Below are 27,731 nucleotides of genomic sequence, written 5' to 3'. Positions count from 1 at the left end.
AGAATAATTAGTGGAATGAAGCAAAGAAACTGTGCTGTTCTTTATTTTGAAGGAGGGTTTGCGTAGCTATGTTTGGAATGTTAAACCACAAGTCTTTTTCATCATGACGAATCCTCCATCTGAAACTGAATAGAGTTAAATATTCAGTTGTAATATCTTTGATGGGGAAGAAAGTAACTGGTTAGAGACCCGTGCTCAAATAATTGTCATCAGTGGCTGTATTGGGTTCTGTTCTAGGCTGATTACTTTTCAACGTTTTTTTGGCTAACATATTGGAAGATAGGAAGAGAGCTCAGGGGGACCTAGATAAACATAAGAATGTAATTAAATAAAATAGATAAAATAGGCTTTAATGAAATAAAATAGATACAAATGCAAAAACCAACTGCACACATGCAGGGTGGGGCATACATGACTCAGCAGTATTTGTAGATTATTATTGATCATACGTTTTAGTGTGCATTAATGGAAGCACTGTTTCCAAGTCAAGGGAAGCAGTAGTTCCACTATATTCTGCATTGGCCACACTTCATCTGGATTACTGCATTCATTTCTGAGTTTCTCATTTGAGCATTTTCCTGCTTCTTGGCAGGGGGTTGGACTGGATGGCCTATGAGGTCTTTTCCAACTCTATGTTTTATAAGCAAATTGGAGCAGATTCAGAGAAGGACAACAAGGTAAGAGGTATGAAGAGCAAAACATGAAGTCTGGAAAGAGTTCAACCTAATAAAAAGATGGAGGCAGTGGCATGATTGCTCTCTTTAAATGCCTTAAGGATGACCACAGAGAAAAGACAAGCTTGTTCTCTGCTGCCCCAGAGGATAGCAGCAGGTTTAATGGCTCCAAGTTACAGGAGAGTATTTATTAACTTCATTTATATCCTGCCGTTCTCACCCCGAAGGGGACTCAGGGTGGCTCACAACAAAAGGCACAATTTGATGCCTCATATACGTACATGAAATAAAACCAACCATATAAATTAAAACCAATATTCAAAACATATCAGTCATAAAACATATTAAAACCACACGATCCAAAGGAATATTCCAGAGTAGGTTTTTTTAATTGTGGCTCTGGCTGGGCACTATTAGGGCACATTGGATAGCTGGGATTGGGATTCAGAAAGAAAACCCCCGAAGTGAAATCAGTATGATACCACTTTGTACAGCTGTAAATGCTTAACACAGTTTTCAAGAGTGTCAGATAAAAGCAGTTGGTTTTGAAAGATGTATTAATTTTGTGTTACTCCTATTCAAAGAAATTAAGTTCTAGCAAAAATATATTTTGCTTACATGTGGAATCATAGAATCATAGAGTTGGAAGTGACCTCACGGGCCATCCAGTCCAACCCTCTGCTAAGAAGCAGGAAAATAACTTTCAAAGCACCCCCGACAGATGGCCATCCAGCCTCTGCTTAAAAGCCTCCAAAGAAGGAGCCTCCACCACACTCTGGGGCAGTGTTCAACTGCTGAATAGTTCTCACAGTTAGAAGGTTTTTCCTAATGTTCAGGTTGAATCTCCTTTCCTGGAGTTTGAAGCCATTGTTCCGCGTCCTAGTCTCCAGAGCAGCAGAAAACAACCTTGCTCCTGCCTCCCTATAACTTCCCCTCACGTATTTGTACATGGCTATTATGTCTCCTCTCAGCCTTCTCTTGTGCAGGCTAAACATGCCCAGCTCCTCAGAGGGCTTGGTCTCCAGACCCTTGATCATTTTTGTCGCCCTCCTCTGGACACATAATATACAGGGTTTCTCTTACTGTCAAAGAAATGTAAAGCTGGTGAAATGTTCTATGTAGAAATACTTGTGAATTACTTTTCAAAATATTGTCCAATTTTATTCCAGCCAGAAAATCGGAAGCGGGGGGCTGGCCTAGGAACCCAAGGGAGGCCCAACAGAAGGCAGTCTAATGAAACATACCGGGACGCCGTACGGAGAGTCATGTTTGCTCGCTACAAAGAACTTGAATAAATGTGGAAAAGATCCTCACTGCAACCAACGCAACCTGTACCCTTTGGCCCATCTTTGTGTCTGTTGTTTTTTGAATCAATGTTCTTTTGCTGCTGAAGTGTTTTTGTTTGTTTTTGGAATAAAAAAATTAAAGATGCCTGGTCTTTTATTTCATCCTTCCTTGATTTTTGAGCTAAATCTCAATACAGATATCACATAGTTTCTATTCAATTCCTATCAATAATTACTATATATTAACATGTTTATGCAGTCTCTATAGCAGACATGGGCAAACATCGGCCCTCCAGGTGTTTATACTTTTCTCACAATTCCTAACCGGAATTGTGGGAGTTAGAAGTACAAAACACCTGGAGGGCCGACGTTTGGCCATGCCTGCTTTATAGTGTACTAAATGCTCATTGAATACATCTGGGTCATGTTATATTTTACTTAATCTAAAGTGTTATCAAACTGCATCCATCTGACAGCATTTTCCTCACAAAACTTGGTGGAAAATGAAACCCAGAAATCAATTGCTGGTTTGCCTGACCTATACATGTGGCATATAAGTAGTGCTTGGTGACATGTACAAAAAGGAAAGCTGCGGCATTTTGATGCATTTTCTGTAGTTCTACCTCATTTGGCTGGTTAAGTGATATTTTGGCCTTGCTCTGTTTTTGGCTGAAAAAAAGGAAATGCTAGGGTTTCCCCACCATGTTGTAGGGAACGTGCAGGAGCCGACCAGCATAATGTATGTGAATGACCAACTTTGGGCATAACATAATCCAGCTGTGGGATGGACAAAAGGCAAATCTGATCAGAAGTATGGTGGGTAACAACCTTTTTTTTCCAATGCAGTTAGACTCCACTCCTTATGTTGGAGAAAGAACATGGGTGTCTCCAGAATCATAGCTTGAGCAAGGTCCTGCTGAAAATTATCACCTATATATATATGGAGCCCCCAGTGGTGCAATGGGTCAAACCCTTGTGCCGGCAGGACTGCTGACCAAAAAGGTTGGTAGTTCGAATCTAGGGAGTGGGGGTGAGCTCCCATCTGTCAGCTCCAGTTTCCCATGTGGGGATATGAGAGAAGCCTCCCACAGGATGGTAAAACATCCGGGCGTCTCCCTGGGCAACGTCCTTGCAGATAGCCAATTCTCTCACAGCAGAAGTGACTTGCATTTCTCAAAAACCTCCCTCTAAAGTCTATGTATCTTTATTGGCTTGTACCACAAAGGCTCCTACATGGCTTGATGGACTTGGATCAAATGTGGCACACATACCCTTCATTATCCAATGTATAAGAATTGAGAGGTTTTAACTTTAAAAGCCAGCTCTTTTTGGGCCTGGAACTGTGAAAAATATTGTTTGTGGCTTGGTGAAGTGGCCTTGGATGTCACTGGCCAAGAAAGGGAGTGGCTTGGCTGTTATGTGATGTGTGTAAGGGAGGAAGAAAGGGAAAGGAAAAGATATGAGGGAGGAAAGAAGAAAGGGAAGGCAGAGAATGTAAGGGAAAGGATGTAAGGGAGAGAAGGAAAAAGGGATGAAAGAAAAAGAAGGAAGAGTGGAAAAGGGACAAGAGAATATGACAGAACTAGAGGAAGGCAAAAAAGCCACAAAACGCCGGCCTACATTGCCAGATTGTTGTCATGGAGACATAGGGTGGTAGGCCTCAATACTGGAGAAGGGATAAAGCAAAGGGTTTGTAATAATGTTTTTTTAAAAAAAACTCTTACCTGTCCCCATATGATGGGGGAGCGGGAGTATAACAGATTAAATTGTAACACATCAAAAAACATTACATCAGTTGGAAACAACATCGGTGTAAAATACAGTGAGACTGGCTCAAGAAAGGTTGTGGCAAATGATTTGCACAGGAAACATCGTTTTGAAGGAAACTTGAATCCTGCTTGGATTTCAAAATACCAAACGCAATTAAGAGACAAAGCTCCATGAGCACATAGGACTCAGGCATGGGCACGCTTGGGCTTTACTTCCAGATGTTTTGGACTGCAACTTCCACCATTCCGAACAGCTTCAGGCCCCTTCCTTTCCCCCCTCAGCCGCTTAAGCGGCAGGCATGGGCCAACTTGGGCCTTCCCTCCAGGTGTTTTGACTGCAACTCCCACCATTCCGAACAGCCTTAGGTCCAGAGTTGTTGTGCATTTTCCGGGCTGTATGGCCATGTTCCAGAAATATTCTCTCCTGACGTTTCTCCCATATCTACGACAGGCATCCTCAGAGGTTGTGCGGTATATGGAGACACTAAGCAAGGACGGCCCCTTCCTTTTCCCCCTCAGCCGCTTAAGCATCAGCATCTCCTCCTCCTCCTCCTCGGTTAAGCGGCTGCGGGGGAAAAGGATGGGGCCTGAGGCTGTTCGGAACAGTGGGAGTTAGAGTCCAAAACACCTGGAGGGAAGGCCCAAGTTTGCTCATGCCTGCCAGAGGCGGTATACGGAGCAGTCTTGGGCACTCCCGTGATCAGCAGTTAATGAGGCCCGGTCTCCTAGGTGCGACTGCATCTGGGCCTTTAATGAAGGGCCGTGCGGCTCCGTCCCGCTTCCTTTTCCGCCCGCCATTTTGAGAGGGAAAGGAGGCCGTCTCCTCCCCGCTCCATTTCGGGCGAGGGCGCCGCTCCACCCTCCGTCCATTTCATCTAGCTTCCGATCACCGAGATAGACAAAATGGAAGGGGAGCGGCGCCCATGGGCAACCCACTCGGGAGAGAAAGCCGAGGCGAAGGAGGCACAGGCCCGCCCTCTCTCCGTTTCGCGGGGGAAGCCGAGGGGGGCTTCTACGCTGTGGGATGGGTGCAGTTTGATACCTCTTTCATTGCCACGGCTCAATGCTTTGGAATCCTGGGAGTTGTAGGTTGGTGAGGAACAGAAGCTCAGGGTGTTGTCCAAGGCTTTCATGGCCGGAATGACTGGGTTGCTGCGATTTTTCCGGGCTGTATGGCCATGTTGAGGAGCCCCGGTGGCGAAGTGCATTAAAGCACTGAGCTGCTGAACTTGCAGACCGAAAGGTCCCAGGTTCAAATTCCTGGAGCGGCTTGAGCGCCCGCTGTTAGCTCCAGCTTCTGCCAACCTAGCAGTTCGAAAACATGCCAATGTGAGTAGATCAATAGGTACCGCTCCGGCGGGAAGGTAACGGCGCTCCATGCAGTCATGCCGGCCACATGACCTTGGAGGTGTCTATGGACAATGCCGGTTTTTCGGCTTAGAAATGGAGATGAGCACCAACCCCCAGAGTCAGACATGACTGGACTTAACGTCAGGGGAAACCTTTACCTTTATTATGGCCGTGTTCTAGAAACATTCTCTCCTAACGTTTTGCCTGCATCTATGGCAGTCCTCCTCAGAGGTTGTGAGTTCTGTTGAAAACTAAGTAGGCGAGGTTTATATATCTGTGGAAGGTCCGGGGTGGGAGAAAGAACTCTTGCCTGTTGGAGGCAAGTGCCAATGTTGCAATTAATCACCTTGATTAGCTTTGAAATCCACAAGCATGTGGACAATTTCAACAGAAAAGAGGAAACTGAAAATGAACAAAATCTGGCTATCAGTATTTTAAGAAAACCTCTAATATCAGGACAGTAAATAAAGAACACTCAGAAAACGGGAATTCCAGACAAGAAACAATCAGGGACAGCTAACACCTCCCAACAAAGTATTCCTCCAGGCAGGAAACAGCGAGGCTTTGAAGCTGCCAGGTTTTTCAATGCTAATCAAGGTGATCAATTGCAATACTGTATTATTCACACTTGCCTCCAACAGACAAGAGTTCTTTCTCCCACCCTGGACCTTTCACAGATATAGAAACCTCAGTTGCTTCTGGAACATGGCCATACAGCCCGAAAAACTCACAGCAATCCAAAAGGCTCAGGACTAAAGCTCCCAGGATTCCATAGCATCAAGCCGTACTTAGGCGATCCCTCGCAGTTCGAGGATGGTAGTCCTCCGTCTCCGCTATCTTGGGGATGGATCCGTAGATGGCTGAAGAGACCTGTTCTTGATCTGCATGTTCTCCCGCAGAGAGGACATCAGTTTCCAGGTGGAAGGTGGTCCCGGTCAGGGTTGGCTTGACGGGTCTTCCTCTTGGCACGTTTCTCCCTTAAGCCCTCCATTCGTGCCTCTTCGAACTCCGCAGCACTCGTAGCTCTCAAAGTGGTGTCATCCATTCAATAGTGCGGATGCAGCCTGTGGGGCTCAGTGTGGGGTAAAGTCACAGGATCTGGAGCCACAACTTTATTGGCAGTGTTGTGTTTTTGACCGCTTCCAGAATATGCGGGAAACTCATAAAATGGCTGAGGCACAGTATTTGTGATCTCCCCCCCCCCCCCGCGCAAATGTCTGTCGCAGCGTCAAAAAAAGGACAAAGGGAAGTACAGGGAAAAGGTGTGTCTTGTTCTCTTTGCTCTTCATGAGGTGATGAAGGATTCCTCGCCCCATTTAATATGCGATTCTGTGACATCCGCCGGTTTCGTGAAATGGCCGTGGGATAGGCAGCGAAGGGAAGCCCTTAAGATGGTGGGCCGCCCAGCAAGGGCTCTCCGGCTGGAGCAGGCCCGTTCCCTCAAAAGGCCTCGGAGCTGGTGAAAGGAAAAGACCTTGCTCATAATCACAGCAACGACGATGATAGTAATAGGTAAGGAGTTTCTCCCTAGGGCAAACTGTCCTAATTGATGTACTTTGAACATAATTCAAAAGAGCATGCGAGGTGCGACGATGGGAATGAGTGTTGAAACCCCTCCTCAGCCATGGAAACCTGCACGAGCACGTCGCATTCTCTCAGCCTCAGAGGAAGGCACCCACCCCCTTCCCTCTCCCCCGAACACCATCATTCGGGAAGGGCTAGAAGCCGCACAATGACCCACTCTCCTCTCCGTTTGCCATAAAAACTACACCGCCCAGCATGCACTGCGACGCTGAAGGAAGATGACGGGAGGAGGGCCTATTGCTAGCCTGGAATCGTCTAGGAGGGCGGGGTGGGGGTGTGTGTGCCCGCATGCGCGCGCAGGTGGCCGCGCTGAGGATTGTGGGTAGAAGACAGCCAGCTCTCTCCCGGCGCCATTTTGTAGTGGGCTAGAGAAGCTGTGGCGGTTGTCGTTGCTGCTACTGCTGCTGCGGCGCTAGCAGGAGGGCCCTTTCCCCCTCGCGGTAAGGAATAGATCCTAGCTTTGCCTCATAGCAGGAACATGGTTTAAGTTAGATCACGGAGGGGAAGTCATTTGACAAATTGAGGTTCATATTGGGTTTTACAGCCCCTTACGGAAAGTGTGTGTGTGTGTGTGATGGGGGAGATGTGGGGCCCTCTCTTTGAAGGTAGCCGCCACTTGTCTGCTGAGAGGGGGAGGGAAGGGCTTGCCCTTTATCATTTCAATTCGGTCTCTTTCTGCTTCACCTTAGATTTAGGGTCCCTTGAATATCTACCGCTCGCATAGACTTATTTTGTAGTTATTCCAGCGAAAACGACTCGATCGCATGATCGGTGGTTGCGGGTGCGGCTGCTGGCATTGTCCCCGCCTCCGCTGCAGAGCATCGGCCGCCATTACGCGCCCCTTCACAGACGGCCTCCTCCCAGGGAGGCTGCCGTTGCCCTTGGTTCATTTATATCGAGTTTCCTGGCGAGAACATTGTTCTGGGTTGCATTACAGAAGACGCTGCCAGCGTAGTTACTCAGGCTGTCATTCTTGATAGGTATATATAAAGTTAATATGGTGCGGATGTGTTTCGGTGGAAAGCGGCGCGAATAGAACATTGAAGGTTATTTTTAGCTGTAAATATGCTGCTGGGGGAGTTTTGGTGGTGATCAGCATGCATTTTCGCAGTGGTCTTTTTAAAAAGTATTTCATTTATTATTATTTATTTACTGCATTTATACCCTGCCCTTCTCACCCCGAAGAGGACTCAGGGTGTCTCACAAAGAACAATTCGATGCCAATCGTACAAAGATATAATAATAATAACTTTATTTTTATACCCCGCCAACCATTTCAAAGGGACTCAAGGCAGCTTACAACCAGACCAAGCCTAGAACATACAACAGAATTCACCAGCTAAAAACACAGTTAAAAGATAATAACATATAACAATCCAATTATAAACAACATATACTTTAAAATTACATAATTAAAACATCAGTCTTAAAACAATAATTTAAAAATTTAAAAATCACACAATCCAAGGCCTTTAAGTCACTGGATATTTTTTAACTCCTAGATTCACACCTCGGCATACTTGAAAAAAAAAGGAAGAGGAGCCATGGGTTCAGACAAACGGTATGTATTGTTGAAGGTGTGGGTGTGTTATGTCACAGTGGCTGCAGCTCTGGAAATGTGGGTAGATGGGTTGATCGTCGAGGTGGTTTAATCGTGAACATTAGTTTGTGCTAAAGAGCCCCTTTAGAAAGATGACTGAAGGAAAGTGGTTTAATGCTGGATAGGGTCTTCTTTCTTTCTTATTTATTTATTATTATATTTATTTACCATACTTCTTTCTCACATTTCTCAACCCCAGAGGGGACTCAAGGTGCCCTTACAACAGGCTGCAATTTGATGCCACACACACACATATAAAAAAGACAATTACAATTAAAACCAACAATTAAAACATGAATTATTAAAACATCAATTAAAATCATGCCATCCAAAACGTAATTCAGGGCTGTTCCATTTGTCCTTTCTTGCAGAGGAGGAACCCTGGACAGTGAAGGAAATCTTATACTGTACTTTGCCTGGTTACTTAGAGCTCCTGAGATGGCACTAAATGGCAAAGCTAACGTTTAGATGAGACGAAGGAGTAAAATATTTTAATTGGCCAGTTAAATAAATAAAATTGGTTTATGAAATAGTTGGGCTATAAGACACTCATCTTTACAACAAAAATATTTGTGTATTTTAATGTTTTAATTGTATGTGGTTTATTGTGAACAGCATTTGTGCTATAGACAGTCTCAGAAACCTAAGGTGCCAGAAACCACCCCACCCCTTTAGGATGATGGCTGAAGGAAAGTGGTTTAAGGGTCTCCTTTCTTGGGGAGGAGGAACCCTGGCCAGTGAAGGAACCTTATACCTAATGAAACCTCTTTCTTTTGCCTGATCACTTGGAACTGCAGAGATGGCACCAAAGGGCGGAGCTAGGGTTTTGATGGGATGAAGGAACAAAAAATATTGTATATTTTAAATGGCCAGTTGAATAAAATTGGTTTATAAAATAGTTGAACTATAAGACAACACTCATCATTAAAACAAAAAATTGTGTGCTTTAAAATTTCTATTCACATGTATCTTGAATTAAACGAAAAGATAGTACAGATAGTTAAGAATCAATCAATTCTTGGTTGTTCAAAAATCTACAAGTATAGGGAAAATGTACACAATTTATAAATAGCTTACAGCTAGTTAGGTTACTGAAGTAAATTATGAATATACCATGTCTGATCATTCCAGTCATTTCTGAAAAGTATTTCCTGGTTTTTGCAAAACATAACATTGCTTCACCTCAATCTTATATTTCCAATTTTAAGGAAAGAAATATTACTCTTTACAGAATTTTTTTTTTGCATTTTTGTAGCTGGTAAAAAATTAATCATCTGACTAATATTTGTTATCCATTCCACAGTGCAGTCTTATACTATGGATTGAGTGGGCTTACTGCTTAATACATTCAGGATTGCAGATCTCAGATTATTTGAGGATTTTATCCATTGTGATTTGTTCAATGTAAAACAAAATCCGTTGCATGTAGTCTTGCATGGGATCTGCAGTTTATATCAGTCAAATGATAGATTAACATTCACTTTTGAGGAGTTAAATATTACTAGTGTAATTTCATTTTTTATATTTATTGCATTTAAAATTAAAATGTCACTAGCCTTTTCCACCCAGAGTGTACCTATGTAAGCAACTTTTAAAAATGATTTATAGGATTTCCACAAAATCAATAATGTACCATGCTGATTTGAAATTTCTCTTAGCCGTAGTAATATCTGTGCTGTAATGTCGACACTACATATGATATGGAAAGGACTTCTTACAAGGGATCCTTTGCGAACATTATTTTATCTAAATAAAAATTTGTATTACAGTTCTGCTGTGCATTTGCTGTATAATACAAATCATCCCTTTGTACTATGGTTTTGTGCTATATAATACTGGGGTTTGCAAACTGGAAACTGATGGAATCCTGCAATCTTCAAGCTGTTTGTCTTTTCAAATACTTTGTGTAGTGTGAGCAGAACTGAACGGAGTGGAAGGTATGGCTCAATCATAGATAGAGATGATCGTGATGACCGGGATTCTAGAAGCAGACGGCGAGAATCTGATTATAAAAGAACGAGTGAGGAGCGCAGAAATGATAGATATGATGACTACAGAGATTATGATAGTCGAGATTATGATGGCAGAGATTACGATGGCAGAGATTATGACAGTCCTGAGGTGAGCAAAATGTCATTTGGATGCTTTACAATAACATAGGAAATGTAAACATTTATCTATTGTTACCTATATTTTCAGTGGCATTTGTTGTATAGAAGTACAGTCTGAAGTTATACTTTATTTGATAACAGAATGGTTAGAGAATTTATTTTCAAATTTATTATTTATTTTTTAAATTTTTTAATTTACTTAGTTTTATATCCCGCCCTCTCTCCCTCACCAAGGGACACAGAGCAGCTAACATACAGTACAAATCTCATCTTCCTAAAAAAAATAGAAAGGAGTTGCAGAAAATTGAAGCCATACTCATAAAATTAAAACTTTGTGGTAACTGGGAAATGATTAAATTTGTTATGTGTGGATTTAACACTATTCAGTATTTCTTATTTTTTATACATCAACTGCTTATCTTGTGATGCCATAATTATTAAACTGCCTGCTCGTTTGGCAGAGGGAACGTGAACGTGAGCGACGTAATAGTGATAAATCGGAAGATGGGTATCATTCTGATGGAGACTATGGAGAACATGACTATAGAAATGACATTAATGATGAGAAAGAAAGCAAGACCATCATGTTGCGTGGCCTGCCCATTACTGTTACAGATTATGATGTGAGTAACTTTATTCTTGATTTGACATTTTTAAATTGTATTAGAGAATTTAGGAGTTGTGTCCTTAAATTGCAATGATATTTTTAAAAGTTTCTACATAGCAATTTTCTGAATACTTTGTACTCCTCCTCCCAATATTGCTACAAATTTCCACAGCTTGAGTCTATATGTCCTATTACTATGAGTTGCAGTTTCCTTTGCTAGGTTTTTTTGGACTGGATATGAATGAAAGTGGGTGGAGATGATGAATCTGTCCCCAACCCCTAGATTTGGAAATAATATCTTTGTACAACTTTTCATATTACTACAGTTCTTTCTGATTACTTCTGAAGATTCAGATGTGTAAAATGCTTAAATATAGGTAGCCAGTAAGACATGGTTGGGAGTCATACATCTCTGTAACTGTTGGTTGCAACTCACAGCATTCCTTTTAATTTACTTGACTCTGGCTGATTGGAGTCCAGCAACTTCTTTGAGATTAAGCGATTCTCACCCTCTTGTGTAGACTTCAAATCTCGGGTGAATAATTATAGAAGTCAATAGCCCAGGCATGGGCAAGCCTTGGCCCTCCAGGTGTTTTGGATTTCAACTCCCACATGTATAATAGGCTATACAGCCTATTATAGCCCCTCACTATACCTTGAAGGACCACAGCCTCTACAGCAGCTGTTCCTCCAACTCCTATTAGTAATTTCATTATTTTTATCTCCAGATGCCTTCTAAGAGACATTCTCGCATCTTATGTATTCTGCTATAGTTGTTTATACCAGTTACATTATATTCATGAGTAAGAAATGGGAAGGAAAGGCATTTCTACACCTGAAGATTAAAATGTCCCTAGTTACCTTTCATTTTATCAAAATTCTGTTGCTCTTTTGTAAACTACCTTTCCTATTTGAATTAAAACAGTTTTTAGTTACTTTTTTGAGGCATGATTAATTCTGTTAACTATAATGCCTTATTTCAGAAGTAATTGTCACAAAATTTTCTAAGTGGTCAGATTAGTGGTAGCATTAATCTGAATACTTAATAATTTACTATATAAGTAATTATTTGGTGTATTTTGCAAATGGTTATGGGAAATGTTAAAATCTGAATGTGAGAATGGAAAAAATTAAATTGGCTTAGATTAGATCCTTTTCTACCATGCAACATGTCCAGCTTTCTTAGAGAATCCTAATTTGCTTTTTTTTTATGAGTCTTGGATTCCTAAAATATTCTTCTTCTTTTGAAGTATAAGAATTGTTAGTTAAAATGTATGTTTTATGTTGAAAAGCATGTTTTATTTCAAGTAGTCTTGCTATGTTATATTTTTGAATGCTAATAGTATTTTGTTAAACATGCATATAGATTCGAGACATCATTGAATCCTGTGAAGGCCCTCGGCCTGCAGATGTGAGACTGATGAAGAGAAAGACAGGTGAGCACATTGATCTGATCTTTTTGTGTTAGTTTCCTCTTCCCCAGGCTTAAAATATATTCCAAAATTGCCCTCACCTGCAAGTACAAAGCAAAAAAGAAAGGTTTGCCATGGGTAAGGAATTCGGCCTTTTGAAAGGTCATAGATAGTGGAAGAAGCCTTCATTTTTATGTATGTTAAGAGCTCTCGGTAAGTACTGTAAAAATGACATTTAAATTTTAGTAATCCATTGCATGGTTAACTTTGAACATGGATCTCGCTCAGGTGGAATATATCCTGTTAAGGCAACTTGGTTTCCTTGCCATGGCAAAACAAGAAGCAAATTCAGAGTTGACGTCGCATTTATAAAACTGCTTTGTCATGAAGTAATGAAGCAGTTGGAGAGAGATTCACCTGTTTTAAAGGAACTGACTAACACAAGTATCCCGTCTATATCTGAATGCTGTCTCTAGGTGTAAGCCGTGGTTTCGCCTTCGTGGAGTTTTATCACTTTCAAGATGCTACCAGCTGGATGGAAGCCAATCAGGTTGCTTCACTCACAAAGTCTAGATTATTCCTGAAAACGGAACAAGTCTGTACAGTTTTTAAAAAGGAATAAATAAAAAGCTGAAGGAGTGGTTTGTCCCAAAACCGTGACTTTCTAAATACGAAATGCTTTGTATATATTAAAATTTTTAATGAGCTACATAGTCCTAGATACGCAGTAGATTTTGCTAAACCATCTCTTATAGAATGAACAAAATCTCTGTTAGCATATCATTTAACCTTATTGATATTTAGTCTTTATGTTCATAAGCTTACATATTGAACAGACTTTTATGACTGTTGCAATGATTTTGGACATATAATTTATACCAGCCCTACTTATGAAGATTCCATTTGTGAAACTTGCAGCTGCAATTTTCTAGTAACATATTTTTCTAGTATTACTTTATAGAAAATTATATGAATGGCAACTAATGGGTTGTATGTGTAAAGTATAAGTAACAAAATAATAAGCTAAATTCGTTTCTTTTCTGCATATTTGCAGTTAATTGATATGCTTTTTCTATCATCAATCATAGCAAAACTACTTTTCTACTAAATTACTATAAAATAATACCCATGCAGCTGAAGGAGATACTAAAAGTCTAAAAATTTATAGTACCAAACAGTATTCTTGTTTGAGAACAAGATTGAAGAAAACCCCATCTTTTATGGTATTCTATCATTTTCTGTTATGAGATGCTGCAAAATAGTCTTTCTCGAGGTTATATCATGGGCAAGTGCCTCAGCAGTTAAGCAAAAATAAATAATCTTGTGGACATTTGCTGAATTTCATACTCTAGCAAACATGGATGATAAACATTTGTGTTTCTAAACTCAGTAAACTGCAATCACAATTTTAATGTATACAAAGCTTAGCTCGGTTTTCATTTTACTTGAATCCGTCTCTGGCCCACTCCAAAATAACCATCCTCTAGTTTTAGGAAAACAGTAGTTGAGTCTCCCTAGTGGCCCTATTGCTGTTAATTGTCAGACAAACAGGATCTATTATAAATATGCCAACATCTTTTGTTTGTGTGCATGACCCAGTTTGTTCTGGGCCTTTGAACCTCCCCCTCATTATCCTAATCCAACAAATAAAGGATGAAATCAGTTCTGCCAGACCAGCTATGGCTCTGAATGCTTTTTATATTGGAATTCGTTCTCTCAAAATACATTCTCACCTAAACTTAGATTTGGTCCTTGTAAGTTCAACATACACAATCCCTGGGCATGTTTAAAAGGTGCATCTCTCTGAATGAAGAATAATAAAAGACTTGCAGAAGATAGAATGGATTTGGGATTCTGAATACATAGGAATCAGTAAAGTTTAAAGTTCAGAAACTTGGCTTCTTTTTATAGATTTAAACAGCTATTTTTATTAAAATTGTAATTTTGAATGGGCACTGGAAGCAAAATGAACTTGTTACTCTATTGATGAAACAAGTAACAGACTAGTTGTTTGAAGAAAGCTACTTCCTGAGGAAAACCTATTTGTATTAACACAAGTTTTCATACAAACTTGAATTTATCAAAAATACTCAACTTGTGTTCAGTTTATAATTGTAATTCAGTATCTAAGATACATAACAAAGTTCTTTGGAAAGGAATTAGTGTACTTTCAAGGGGTATTTCATGATAAAAGTAACTGAAAGTAATCTATATGTTTTGAAGTTCTAAAACTAGGTGGTTGGGAAGAAGTGAAGCAGTCACTTGACATTGTTTTAAAGAGCAGTGTGTTACTATGTCATTAGGACTCGGTCTCCTTTGAGACACTTCCTGGTTCCATGACAGCGCTTAGTTTTGGCAGCCTCATCAACACTCCCTGATTCCGTTTACATCCCATTTTCTTGCTGCCCATGTCCTCCTGCAGGATTGGATGGGCAGAGTGTAGGAGGCGGTGGTTGGTTCTCTACGTCATCCCCATGTGTTGTCCATTCAGTTCACGAGCACTGAATCCTCCGAAGTGTGCTCTGCCATGGGAAAACGGACACCTGCTGTGATACTGGAATAACTAAATGTGCTTTTTTTGCAGAAAAAACTGGTGATTCAAGGAAAGCAAATTGCAATGCATTACAGCAATCCCAGGCCTAAATTTGAAGATTGGCTCTGCAACAAGGTAAGGGGGTGTTTCTGCGAAGGGGCTGTTTTATTTGTTCCATCCTTATTAGTTATACTCTAGGAAGTGAATACTTTCCCATTTTCTACTCATGTGATGCTAGTGGTATTGATATATTATAAGAAATGTGAGTAAAACGTAGTCTAACAACTGGAAAATGCAAGTCAGCAAGAAGTACAGTTTGAATATCACTTACCTTAAACAATTGGGAACAGAAGTCTTTTGGATTTTGGATTATGTTTAATTGCATATACATACACAATGTGACATCCACACTGACCACATAAGTCACATTGAAACTGCTTCCAGGATTTCCTATGTAATCAGTTGTACAGCGAAAGTGGTTTTGCTGTTCAAATAATTTCATAGGAAAATTCTGGATCCAGTTTGAGGCCCAGATGGTGCTTACAAACCCAGAGTATCCATGCACATTTAGGGCATTCTTTTGTGTGCTTTCGTGGATGTTGGTTGTCACTACTGCAGTTTGAAGCTAGTTTTGAACTGCAAGAAATGGTTAGTGTAAATGAGGCCTTGAAGATGCGATCCAAATTTAAACAAAACATTCCTTTATATTTCATACAAACCTTAAACAAATGTGATAATAGGTTTATACAATATTTTAAATAACTCTTTGCAAGAAACAAAGTTTGTGTACATTAAATAAGTGGAAGGCAACGTGCCACTATCTCAGCCACTCATGTGGACAATTTTGGATTTTGAAGTATTTGGTATATTTGCATTCCAGATAAGGGATGCTCAGCCTGTACCCCACTTGCTTAGAATATTGTAAATAATAATAATTACAAAAATGTGTAGTAATATAATAAGTAAGAAGTATGAAGTTGATGTGGTATTTGTAAATTAGAATTTCTGCCTTGATTAGAAGTGGAAATTGGCCAAGGCATAATCTGGTATTGAAGTACTTCAGCCAGTTGTAGCAAGATTTACAGACATAGATTATAATTTTCTTGGTAATACATCATAGCATAATGGTGTTACCAGCATAAATACTTCACTTGGTACTGAACAAGGCTGTACAGTACCTCCTTGTTTGGGGTCATCTGCGTAGTAATCAGCCATAGGTTTCACATCCATGAAATTCTAGTGTCATAGGATTTCAGATACTGTATTCAGATATTTTTCTCCAATGTGGATTCAGTAATTCTTCAGGATTGTAGTTGAAAGTTGAACAGGCAATACTGAGGATGTTGAGAACATAATAGTCTCCTAAAACTTGCTCAGAAGTTCCACTTGTGTCTAATCTAAATGGCTTTAAAACTGGTATAGGCGCAGTGTCTCTTAGAGTATGTTTCATCAGGTGAATAATCTAAAATGTAATTGGTTTGTTTGCTTGTTAGTGCTGCCTTTACAACTTCAGAAGGCGACTAAAATGCTTCCGTTGTGGAGCAGATAAGTTTGGTAAGTTCTGTTTGTATAAGTTACATTTAAAGAGAAACATTTCTGTTGTGGTTAAATCCTGCATGCAGTTTTTTTGGCATGGTAGATTCATCGTGATGTAATAACTTAAAACTTATTTTCCTGGTTTTGTAATGAAGATTCAGAGCAAGAGGTACCACCTGGAGGACCAGAAGCTGTTCAGTCTGTGGACTACTACTGTGATAGTAAGTAAGGTGTCTACTTTTTGCTCTGGTATTGATTGGCTAAGATTACATCCATCATCTTCTCTGTAGAAGTCCTTGTGTATTGGTTCACCATTAGTATTCGGACAATTTATTGGATGTATTTTTTTAGCTAGGTGTACTGGTAAGCTTAGTCTCCATCCTAATAATTGTTAGTTCTTTCATTCTGAAGTAGTTATTTTCTGACTGATCCCTCTTGCGGCACACATCCCCCTGCCCTTCATCTACCTGATTAGGGAAGTGGAAAAGTGGTCATCTTCATGTTTCATTTCCTAGTACTGTGGTATTTTTTTAGCATTGAGTAGAAGGGATCTTTCTTTCTCTTTCTCACAAGGAACTCCAGATATATTTTTCAAAATGGACATACTTTTATTCATAGCCTTATTCCTCAGTATCTGCTCCCCTGCAACTACATCTTGTTGGCATTTATATTTTCTGCTCTCTTGTCACTCACATGCAAAGCAAATTTTGCCCTCTAGTTAATTTTCTTGGAGTAATAGCGAAAAATGTAATGAAAGGTATAGTCAAGTGATTAATTTAAACTGGCTGTTGGTTTAAAATGGTGTATTGTGATAATGGATGTAACACATGCATGACTGGGTCATATAGGTTAAAATTGATCATGGTTTTTGTGTGGACTGTGTTCAGTTATAGGGCCATAGAAAGCAGTGTGTAATGAAATCTCTTCCCTCCTCTAGCTCTCATTCTCAGAAATATAGCTCCTCACACAGTAGTGGAATCCATCATGACCGCTCTGTCACCATATGCTTCACTAGCAGTTAATAACATCCGGCTTATTAAAGACAAACAGACCCAGCAGAATAGAGGCTTTGCTTTTGTACAGTTGTCTTCAGCAATGGTAAGGAAGTGTTTGTTTGTATTAAATTGAGTCTTTATTTATTAGGGGTGGGGAGAAATCTTAATTCTTAGAAGTATTGCAGTATAACACTCAATGCACCTTTTTGAGAGAAGGCGTTGCAGACTTCCTGTGAAATATCTTACTGATAGGTTACAAACTGAAGTTAGCTCAGAATAGTCACTTTCTCCCAATAGACACAGTTATAAAATATGAAGCCCCCTGGTTCTCAGCTTGGCTAAACATGTGCATGTCACGTGATGGCCTTTGTGTTAGTTTTTTTTACATCTTTACTTTGTATTTATAATTTATTCTGGGTAGTAGCTTTGTATTTTTGTGTTCAAGTTTTGTTCAATAAAAAACTTTCTTTTCCTTTATTTAGGATGCATCTCAGCTGCTGCAGATTTTGCAGAATCTTCAACCACCTTTGAAAATTGATGGTAAAACAATCGGTGTGGATTTTGCAAAGAGTGCTAGGAAGTGAGTTGTCATTTTATCAAATCCTCTGTTGAGTGGCATAGAATTACAAGTTTGCATACTCTGTTATAGTATGAAATGTTGGTGTTTATGGAGTGAACCAGGGACAGTGTTTTAGCTGTGATAACTAGAATTTTGGGAAAAATGTCAAATAAATTCAATCGCATGATCAAAGGATTATACCTATTCTGAGCTGGTACTGCCGCTTGGTTGTATCTAAAATGCAGATGTGTTTTGTAGATTCCTGTAATATGCAATTATGCTTAATTCCTTTTTTGCAGGGATTTGTTACTCCCAGATGGCAATCGAGTAAGTGCTTTCTCTGTTGCTAGTACCGCCATTGCTGCCGCCCAGTGGTCATCCACTCAGGTAGGAAATCTGTCTTGATTACTAGTGACAGGCAAGGTTATTAACAGCCTTTTCAGTCACCATTTGAACAGACTTTGTGTATGTTTTGTTTATGTGTGTCTGTTTTGAATGCTTAATATATTTTTTATTTATAGCCTCAGAGTGGAGAAGGTGGCTCAGTTGATTTCAATTACCTTCAACTAGGTCAGGATGGCTACAGCCAGTATAATCAGGTGAGTGAGAATGGTATTTTAAAAAACAATTTTGATCCTAAGACAAAAGAATGGAAGAGCAATTTTGTTCCTCACACACTAGATCTGTTGTTTAGAAGAGACCCATGACTAGCCAGATTAGCTTTTCAGGAGTTTCATCCAGTTTGGGAGGGAGAGTGTTAACATCTAAGACAGTTTTCATTCAATCATCATTGCTCAGTGGTAACTTTGGGCTGCATTCTTTGCATAATGTTCACAGGATTATCAGCAATTTTACCAGAATCAAGCAGGAGCAGTCGACACAGACACAGCTACAATATCAGGTAATAGTTTTTGTAAGAGTTTAAGTTGTACTTACACAGTGAGCCCTCGGTATCCACTGGAGTTTGGTTCCAGGTCCCCTGTTGTCCCATAATATATTGTGGTGTAGTAAAGTGGCATCCCTTTGTAAAATCGCAACTCAGGTGAGAGCCAGAGAGCCTGAGGATTTGTGAAATGGCGGGAGGCTACAGCAGGGCATGCCCATACTTCAGCATAGTGTTCAGTTCATGGGAAAATCTAATTTAATTTTTTGGATTGGGCCCTAAATATTATTGAGCCATGGTTAGTTAGATCTGTGGCTGTAGAGCTCCTAGATATGGAGAACTGACTGTATGGCTAATGATCTGCTTAAAATTCTCTGAATGAGACAGAAATATCTGTAAATAGAATATTGAAGTTTAATTCTAGGTTTTGAAAAATGTTTTTATGCAATGCCTAATGAACTTTTGTGTGTTGGCAGGTGCTCCAGTGACAACTGCTACTACAGCAGCTGTGGTTTCCCAGAGTCCCCAGTTATATAGTCAGCAGGCAAACTCACCTGATTCACCGGTAATTACCAAATGTCTTTATTGCATAAAGATTTCAGCTCAGAGTAGTTCTTGTATATTTACATAATAGTCTGGAAACAATTAACAAAAGATGCTTAGTGGCAGTAGACAGGCCTGCATTAATGTGTGTTCTGATATGTACTGTAATATATTTGGCAGAAAACTTCAGATGCTTTGGAAATCCTGTTTTCTTAATTGTGGTTTTCTTTTCCAGACACAGGCATCACAGCCTAGCACAAGCACACAAGTGCCATCAACTTCTCCAACTGGTGTAGTCCCTGGTACCAAATATGGTAAATGTTTACCAACTAAATGGCAGCTGAGTGGAAATGTTTAGTTTCAGATCAACATGTTTTATCTACTACAATATTGTTCTGAAGGAAATTACTCCCCAAACCCCTTTAACTGGTCAACAGAATGAATAGCTAACATACCAGAGATGTCAAAAACAGCAAGATAGAAGATATGTGCAAACACCTGTATATAAGCTGATGTTATAACTGTTCGAAGCACTGCATGACTGTTGTTGGAAGCAAAAGTCTTCACTAGATGCTGTGTTCCACAAATCCAGCTCTGTCCCACAAATACAGCCTTCTCCACAAATGAATGTTATTAGACTGGGAAAATAATTTTGACTAGACAGTAGCCAGTGATAAAGTTTTTTTTAACAATCGTTATGGTTTAAGCGCCTTAGTAATATCTCACACTTGTTCTTTGCAGCCGTTCCAGATACTTCTACATATCAGTATGATGAATCATCTGGTTTCTATTATGATCCTGTGACAGGGCTGTATTATGATCCAAATTCCCAGGTAATTCCCTACGTTGTCTTCATGAACTCAAAATACCTGGAGTTTTAAAGGCTCTATGCTGAGTCTTGCAAGTCCTATTTTGGAGACAGAATGCCATTCAGAACTTGCTGATTAACTGGAAAGGCTAGTCCATGTTTGACAGAAACCATGTCTTGGTCAGTGCCTAGCAGTAAGATACTATTGGGATAGATGGCCCAGTGATCTGACTGGATGTTCATTTACAATATTGGTATTTTTATGTTCCTTTGTGGTGTTCAAAGTTGCCATGTAGTCTTTTGATTAGTTCATCTGTACCATTGTCTGTGGGATAATCTAAAGCAGCCCTGGCACAAAATGGACTCTGCAGCAGAGGGTTTTCCCTTAGTGACATTAACATATTTGCTTGGTAGCATAATCCAAAAAATGATCCCATAATTTGTTCTTAGTTTGAAAATAATGGTAGCTCTTTTTAAAATTTGGCAGAAGTGTGACATTCTTTTTTTTTTCTTAGTACTACTACAATTCACTGACACAACAGTATCTTTACTGGGATGGTGAGAAGGAAACTTACATGCCTGCAGCAGAGGGCACTTCATACCAGCAAACTAATGCCCCACCTAGCAAAGAAGGGAAGGAGAAGAAAGAGAAGCCCAAGAGTAAAACTGCTCAACAGGTGATATTTGAAATAACAACTTCTGTTGATTAGATCAAAGCCTGTATGATTGAAATAAAGGATACACTGTTACTGATAAATAAGAATTTCATAGTAAACTGAGTAATGTAAAATACTTGACATTGCAGGCAGGTATGTACAATATGCACATTAGAGAAGCAAGGGCATTCTAGAAAGAATCTTGGTAATCCAAGCCCCGGTGAACTGAGGCTCTGGATTATCCGAGAGGCCGCTGGCCCCCCTCCCAAAGGAGCCCTCACCCCTTGGAAGGAACCCATGAGTGCAGCTGCCTAGCAGCGCTCGTGGGCTGCTTCCCAAGGGGCGAGGGCTCGGCCCAGGGAAGCATGCCACGTGGGCCGCTTCCTCCGGGCTCTCCCTCTCTCGCGAGAAGAGGAAGAGGCAGGGTGCTTCCCTCTCCTCTCGCGAGAAGAGAGGGAGAGCCTCTCCTCGCGAGAAGGAGTTCCTGAGGAGAGGTAGAGGCAGGAGGAAGCGGGCTGCGATCACTGCTGCAGCAGCAGCGATCGTGGCCTGCTTTCCTGGGCCCAAGTGCCGAGTGGAGGGAGTTTTCTCGCTCTGCTAGGCGCCTGGGCCTACAATCTGGGTTATCCGGGTAACCCGAGTTGGGGTCCGCCCACTTAAATCAGATAACCAAGGTTCTACTGTAGTTGTGTGTTCAAAGATGTCATTGTATACTGAAATCTCTAGCTCAGTAATGTTGCTCGTGGAGCAATAGAAAAGTGTTAGCCAGCTTTTTTAGTAGTTCACAACACTCTGAAAATCAAACTGATTTCTGAGATACCTTTAAGGTGAACAGATTTCTAATATCCTCTGCTTCAACATATAGCCCATGGAAAAAAACTCATGCAATTATAAATGTGCTAGGTTTTGAGATGCCACAAAGCTCCACATTGGTTCTGCTGCAACAGACTAACTTGGCTACCCTTTGAAAGTATCCCCTTGAGAGTTCTAAGGAGTTTCAGAGATTAGTGTTTTCACACTGTACAGTACTTGACTTAGAGAATTTTACTTCTGATATAACTTAAGTCCATAGGAGTAAACTGGAATGGAAAGATGGATGAGGCAGAAATGGCATTATGCACTGATAATTATGTTTTATTTGTTGTATATACACAGTCTAAATTGAATCATTTTTCCAATTAGATTGCTAAAGACATGGAGCGTTGGGCTAAGAGCCTAAACAAACAGAAGGAGAACTTCAAGAATAGCTTTCAGCCTCTGAATGCAAGGGAGGAAGAAAGAAGAGAATCTGCAGCAGCAGATGCTGGTTTTGCTCTGTTTGAGAAAAAGGTAAGAGTGTTTGGCTTAGTAGCATTTGATGTACTTCAGTTAACAAAGTAGATGTGTCCCTGGGCCTTACTCCTTTAATAGAAATGTTGGTGTAAGAGTCAGAAAAAACACTGAAACAAATAGGGATACATTCCTATGCCACAAAAAAGAAGAGCACTCAAGCAAACTTTTTTTTCTAAAATTAACAACAGGAATTTGTAAAATGAAACTGACAGGTCAGGTCAGCCTTACATAAGTAAACAAAAGTGTTTTACATCTAATGGAAACCACTTGAAATCTGCTTCCAAATAGCATTCGCGTATATTTTTTCACCAGATTTTCCTTTCATATCTAGATAGATTTATGCTGTTTTAATAAAAATATTGTGGATTGCTGATAAGGCAGGCTTATCTATTTGCCTTCCTTTGTGTTTTATACATGCTTAGTAGAAGATTATGGAAGGAGCTGTTTATTTTCTCTGTTGTAGGCAGGTGTGTGCAACCATAGTGGGATTTCCATAGAGTAAAAACATGTGTTTTTTTCATCTTGGGTTTTGTTGCATTGTTTGCTTCAGATATGCTGCTGCAATTTGACGCTCAAAATCTGTGTTTCTTCAGCACTTCTTCACCATGCTTCTAATGCTAATGCTGTTAAACACCTTATAGTTACACAAGAGGATAAAGCTGGTCAGGCATAAAAACACTTTATAAAAAGGAGCTTTTTAGTTGGAGCATTTGTTAACAGGAACATGTACAAAGGATTTTGTGTGCCGTCTTTTAATTCATATCTTCGTTCTTTTTCAAGGGCACCTTGTCTGAGAGACAGCAGATAATGACAGAAGTAATAAAGAATGGTGATGATGATAATCCACTGAAAGTGAGCATATAGAAATCTTAAGTGACCTTTGCAATACCTGCCTTGTGAACCCCGTTTCAATGAGCATAAGTTATGCACACGCTTGCATTGTCATCATTAATGACCTGCAAATGTTAAACCAATCTTCTGTTAACAATTTGAACAATGACAGGTTATCATGATTTGTGCCAGATCTAAAGGACTAGACCAGGGCTTCTTAAACTTTTCCCACTTGTGGCCCCTTTACACCTGAGAAATGTTTGTGTGACCCAGATACATAGAACAGGCATAAAAATAAAACATTTACTGAAAATAAATCAGCATTTGCAAGGTGTGCTAAATAGGATGTTTTTCCTTTTTGTGGAGTTCAGCCGAATCATTTTCTGTAGAGTCCACTGCAAACACTGCACATAGTTGTTAACTGATTTGTGAAAATGGGTGGTGTTTCGGTTGCCAGTTTTTTTGTGACCCCAACTTTGAACTAAGGCTCATTTGGAGTCAGGACAAATGAAAATAGAAAGATCTATACTAGAAAATAGTATAGATCTTCAAAAATGAAAAAAAAATTAAATGGGAAGGGATCTTTTTGGCCCTTTCATTTCTGAGTTTGGTAAAATCGGGGTGGGGTGGGGAGCCATCAGTTCCAGAGTCTAAGTTAAATTTCTCACTTTGTGAGAAATGCAGGTTAGAAATTCACTATATAAAAAAACTAATGAGATGGCAAGTTGTGGCTCTCAATAGGATACTGTTTAAAGGGCATCTCTTCTCTCAAAATGAAATTCAGACGTCCCTTCACATTTGCTGGGATTAAGAGACAATGGACCCTTGTCAAACTGAAAATCCCTAAATTATAAAAAAAATGCTATTTGTTTTCCTTGGGAAAATACCTGTTTGATAATTTCTAGATGTAGCATGATTCTGTGGTCAATTTCCACTGGAAGCTGATCATAGAATCATATTGGAAGACCTAGAGATTTCTAGAGATTCTTAGATAGATGTTCTCTAGAAATCTCCAGGTCTTCCAGCATGACTGGAGGAAGTTGTCTATAGAGTCACACTTGAGGACCTAGAGAGAATATTTTAAATCTTACCTAGAAAAGTCAAAACCACAAATGTGGAGGGATGACTGTATCGCTTATATGTGATAGTTGAGCTAGTTCCGTGTGTGGAACATTTTGATGCAATTCTCGTTTTATTGCGTGTTCAGGAGAGCCAGTTTAATGCATTGGTCCCATTTTCACGCTTATTTAGCAAATAATAATGGTGTTCTTTGAAGTGTCTAAAATACACATGAAGTGTCTGAGAAGTGTCTCAAAAATATAATCCTCTACCATCACTAGATTTTAATGCAATAAAAATAGTTCTCTGCTGCTGTTATATATCAGTAATACATTTACTTCTGGTTTTGTTTTTCTTCTAGCGTGGATTGGTGGCTGCTTACAGCGGAGACAGCGATAACGAGGAGGATTTTTTGGAAAGATTGGAGAGTGAAGAAGAAAAGTTAACAGATTGGAAAAAGCTGGCCTGTTTGTTATGTAGAAGGCAGTTTCCAAATAAAGACGCTTTGGTTAGACACCAGCAACTCTCTGATTTGCATAAGGTAGCCACCTGCTTCAAATTAGTAAAATATAGTTCAGAATGTTTACAATTGCTGCCTGGAGTCGTTGTCTTTTGAGAGCAGAACAGCAAGGACAGCTTTGTCAGAAGGAAAAGTTATCCCCTTTAAATGAGCAAAATAGCAATGAGCCTCTGGACTATCAGTTTTCATGGCTCATAAAAATGAATTTGATTTAAAATTTGGCATTTTTCTTTTAGAAACAAAGTGTAAATTATTTGTAATCATAGAAGATACATTAGATGAGCTTGCCACATTGATTGGTCAAGATGTTTCATTTTGTCCCATTTTCCTCCCTTATAAAGCAAAACATGGATATCTACCGGAGATCTAGACTATCAGAGCAAGAACTTGAAGCCTTGGAAATGCGTGAAAGAGAGGTTAGTGGCATGAGAATGAAATCGTAGATACATAGTCCCCAAGTACAGATTTTAAGGGCATCCTTAGTCATCATATCTGATTAACTCCTCCCTCTCTTTTGCATGATGGTGATTGTAGCACATTTTTGAGGTTGATCCTGAGTTCAAAATTTAGTAAGCATTGATCTCATTTCAGATGAAATACAGAGACAGAGCAGCTGAAAGGCGTGAGAAGTATGGCATCCCAGAGCCACCTGAGCCAAAGCGGAAGAAAGTGTTTGATGCAGGCACTGTGTATGTACTTGAGAAGAGTATGCAGTTGCTGTTAGAACAACATTTCTCCCATTTGCATTAGCTTAACCTTATGTTGCTTTCCTGTAGGAATTATGAGCAGCCCACTAAAGATGGCATTGACCACAGCAATATCGGCAACAAAATGCTTCAGGCCATGGGGTGGAGGGAAGGCTCCGGATTAGGAAGGAAATGCCAAGGCATCACGGCCCCCATTGAGGTAGGCATTGATACATGTTGAGAACAAAATACATTTTCTGAGCGACATGGAGCTGGTGCAGGGAATCAAAGCCCAAGATGCTATTGTTGTTTTGATCATAGTCTCCATTCCCTTCATTGACAGGTTTTGCATTTCTCTATCTTGCTAGCCAGTCATGTTTTACCTTCACTTTGAACCTATTCACAGATTTAGAATAGATCCCTATGGAGGGAGAGCTGAAAAACAGACCAAAGAGGCAGAAAATCAATAAGTTGGGAGTAGCTTCATAGTTTCACTTCCAATAAAGAAGGCAAACTGCATAGGAAATTACAACTGAGGTGAAGCAGCAGATTAGGAGTCAAGACATTAATTACAATATAGTCAGAGAAGCACTCAGTTCTTCCCTATGCAGTTTGCTTCCTTTCAGGTGACTAATGCCCAGCGAGTCAGTTACTAGGACAGCTTAGTAACAGAGTATGAGCAGGGAATGCAGTAAACCAAAAAATCCACTCCTTATTTTAAAAGCAGAATGAAGTGAAACAAGTGCTGCAGGAAGCACTTCCAATAGTAACGTAATTGCTGTAATTCAGTGAATGCTAATTTAACAAAATAATGTAATCGTTTGAATTTATGAGTTGTTAAAATGAATAGGGAAGCTAGTTCTCAAGTTTAATAGGTTCAGTGGCCAATTATTTCCAAATCTTAAATGTAATGGGAAGTGGAAGTAAGGAAGTAGAGAAAAAGATCCAGTCACAATACACCAGAAAGGGAAGCTCGTGACAGACAAGGAGAGGAGAATAACAGGATAGAATAAAGGGTGAAGGGAGTGGAGTCAGCAGTCAAAACAGACAGCCTTGATCTTTAAACCCCTGCATGGACATGAAAGGAATAGCCCATGGATGAATGGATTGTTCTTCCTGCCATCCAAGAATAAACTTTAATGGTAAATACCTCGTTCTGTGCTTAATTTAAAGATTTCAGAATTTTATTTTGCTGATTGACAGAGAACCAACATCTAGAAAGAACGATTGCCAGTTTAATTCTCCCACGATCATTGGAGATAAAACTTAAATAGAAGATTTCTGGCTTTTTTATGTCAACGTGACACAGTTTTTCACTTCCATGAAAGGAGTATGGAATTCTGGTTCTTAAAAGTGGATGGACTCTGGTACCCATCAACCCGTAACAAGTGGTCTATTGAATCGGTGTTTTGTAACCTTCACCTGATGCTGGACTATATTTCCAGTGGTTGATACCTCTGTCTTCTGCAAGAGATTCTTTATTCTCAATTAGAAAAATGCCAGTGTGCAAATTCTAGGAGTACATTTGAAAGTGGGCTGTCCAAGCTGGGTGTCATTTCGGCTTACTGATTTTTCAGAAACACCAGCATAATAATACGATTTATATTTGGAAAGAAATATTCAGAATATCTGTTAGAAATTAACACACCTGACAAGTGTTTTATAGGGGTAGTTCTAGTGTGTTTACATTTAAGCCTTCACACGGAGGCCTGATGTGTGCATGAAGCCACTGAATACTGCGAATGTGTCTGTTCAAGGTTTAAATCTAATAGAATATCTGCTTCCCATTGCAGGCTCAAGTAAGAATGAGGGGTGCTGGACTAGGAGCGAAAGGGAGCTCTTACGGTGCCTCCACAGCAGACTCATACAAAGATGCAGTACGGAAAGCTATGTTTGCCAGATTTACTGAAATGGAATGAGATCCATCTACCTTGCAAAGATAAAAAGTGGGGAATATCATCTGTCCCTCGGACTGACTGTTAAATATTTTATGACCCCAAAGAAAAGTTATGGATTGGGGTAACCCTTCTGTTCCAGGTTTTCCTTTTCTTCCAGTGTAATTCTTCCATTGGTGGATCGTAGGATGCAAAACACCCCAGTTTCTTCATGTTCGAAGAACCATAATCAGATAAAGGGAGGGTACTGTCTGTACATTTTTGTATATAGTGTAAATTAAATGTGTTGTGTCATATATTTGAGTAGTCTAAAAGCCACTTCTGTCCTGTGGAACATTTGGAAGTGTTATGACCTGACACTGCTACTTTATATTGTTTTTCTCATTTGTGGCAAAAAGTTCATGTACATTTTGTAAGATAAGTATTTGTATAGAATTTTTCAAAACTTTGATTCTAGATGCCAGGCTTCTTTGAGCAGGAAATAAAACCTAAACCAACATTG

The 27,731-nt window shown here is 39.9% G+C and overlaps 2 protein-coding genes and 1 long non-coding RNA gene across 4 annotated transcripts in view; 2 read left to right on the top strand and 1 right to left on the bottom strand.

Annotated features, from left to right (window-relative positions):
- Positions 1–2,105, top strand: part of rbm6 (RNA binding motif protein 6) — a 74,910-nt gene extending 72,805 nt beyond the window's left edge. The window contains exons 21-22 of one of the 2 annotated variants that reach the window (XR_010002668.1): positions 593–677; positions 1,844–1,980. Coding sequence is in view for 1 of the 2 variants with exons in the window: in XM_003217610.4 (XP_003217658.2) it covers positions 1,844–1,969 (126 nt within the window). In the remaining variant the exon portion in view is untranslated. Of the gene's footprint in view, positions 1–592; positions 678–1,843 lie in introns of both variants that reach the window. The other variant, XM_003217610.4, reaches the window with a different exon arrangement.
- Positions 28–6,971, bottom strand: LOC134296099 (uncharacterized). Its single transcript, XR_010002669.1, has 2 exons — positions 5,950–6,971; positions 28–125 (listed from the first exon to the last, which is right to left on the bottom strand). It is a non-coding gene; the product is annotated as an uncharacterized LOC134296099 (long non-coding RNA).
- rbm5 (RNA binding motif protein 5) lies at positions 6,949–27,731 on the top strand. Its single transcript, XM_003217611.4, has 25 exons — positions 6,949–7,103; positions 8,166–8,224; positions 10,174–10,384; positions 10,836–10,997; positions 12,348–12,417; positions 12,870–12,943; positions 14,978–15,061; positions 16,420–16,480; positions 16,618–16,683; positions 17,400–17,560; positions 17,940–18,037; positions 18,316–18,403; positions 18,538–18,615; positions 18,854–18,917; positions 19,376–19,464; positions 19,678–19,756; positions 20,184–20,275; positions 20,766–20,927; positions 22,089–22,235; positions 23,019–23,090; positions 24,490–24,669; positions 24,990–25,064; positions 25,240–25,337; positions 25,425–25,554; positions 27,128–27,731. Exons 2-25 carry the CDS (start codon positions 8,208–8,210, stop codon positions 27,251–27,253), a joined length of 2,484 nt encoding a protein of 827 aa, XP_003217659.1. The 5' UTR covers positions 6,949–7,103; positions 8,166–8,207; the 3' UTR covers positions 27,254–27,731.

This window comes from Anolis carolinensis, chromosome 2 (genome assembly GCF_035594765.1).
Source record: "Anolis carolinensis isolate JA03-04 chromosome 2, rAnoCar3.1.pri, whole genome shotgun sequence".
Lineage (NCBI taxonomy): Eukaryota > Metazoa > Chordata > Lepidosauria > Squamata > Dactyloidae > Anolis > Anolis carolinensis.
This window is presented reverse-complemented; position numbering and strand designations above follow the sequence as displayed.

Excerpts from the sequence above, each read along its gene's own strand:
- rbm5 (XM_003217611.4), top strand. Across the intron at positions 15,062-16,419 it reads AAGATTGGCTCTGCAACAAG|TGCTGCCTTTACAACTTCAG; the intron begins GTAAGGGGGTGT and ends TTTGCTTGTTAG. Across the intron at positions 16,684-17,399 it reads TGTGGACTACTACTGTGATA|CTCTCATTCTCAGAAATATA; the intron begins GTAAGTAAGGTG and ends TCCCTCCTCTAG.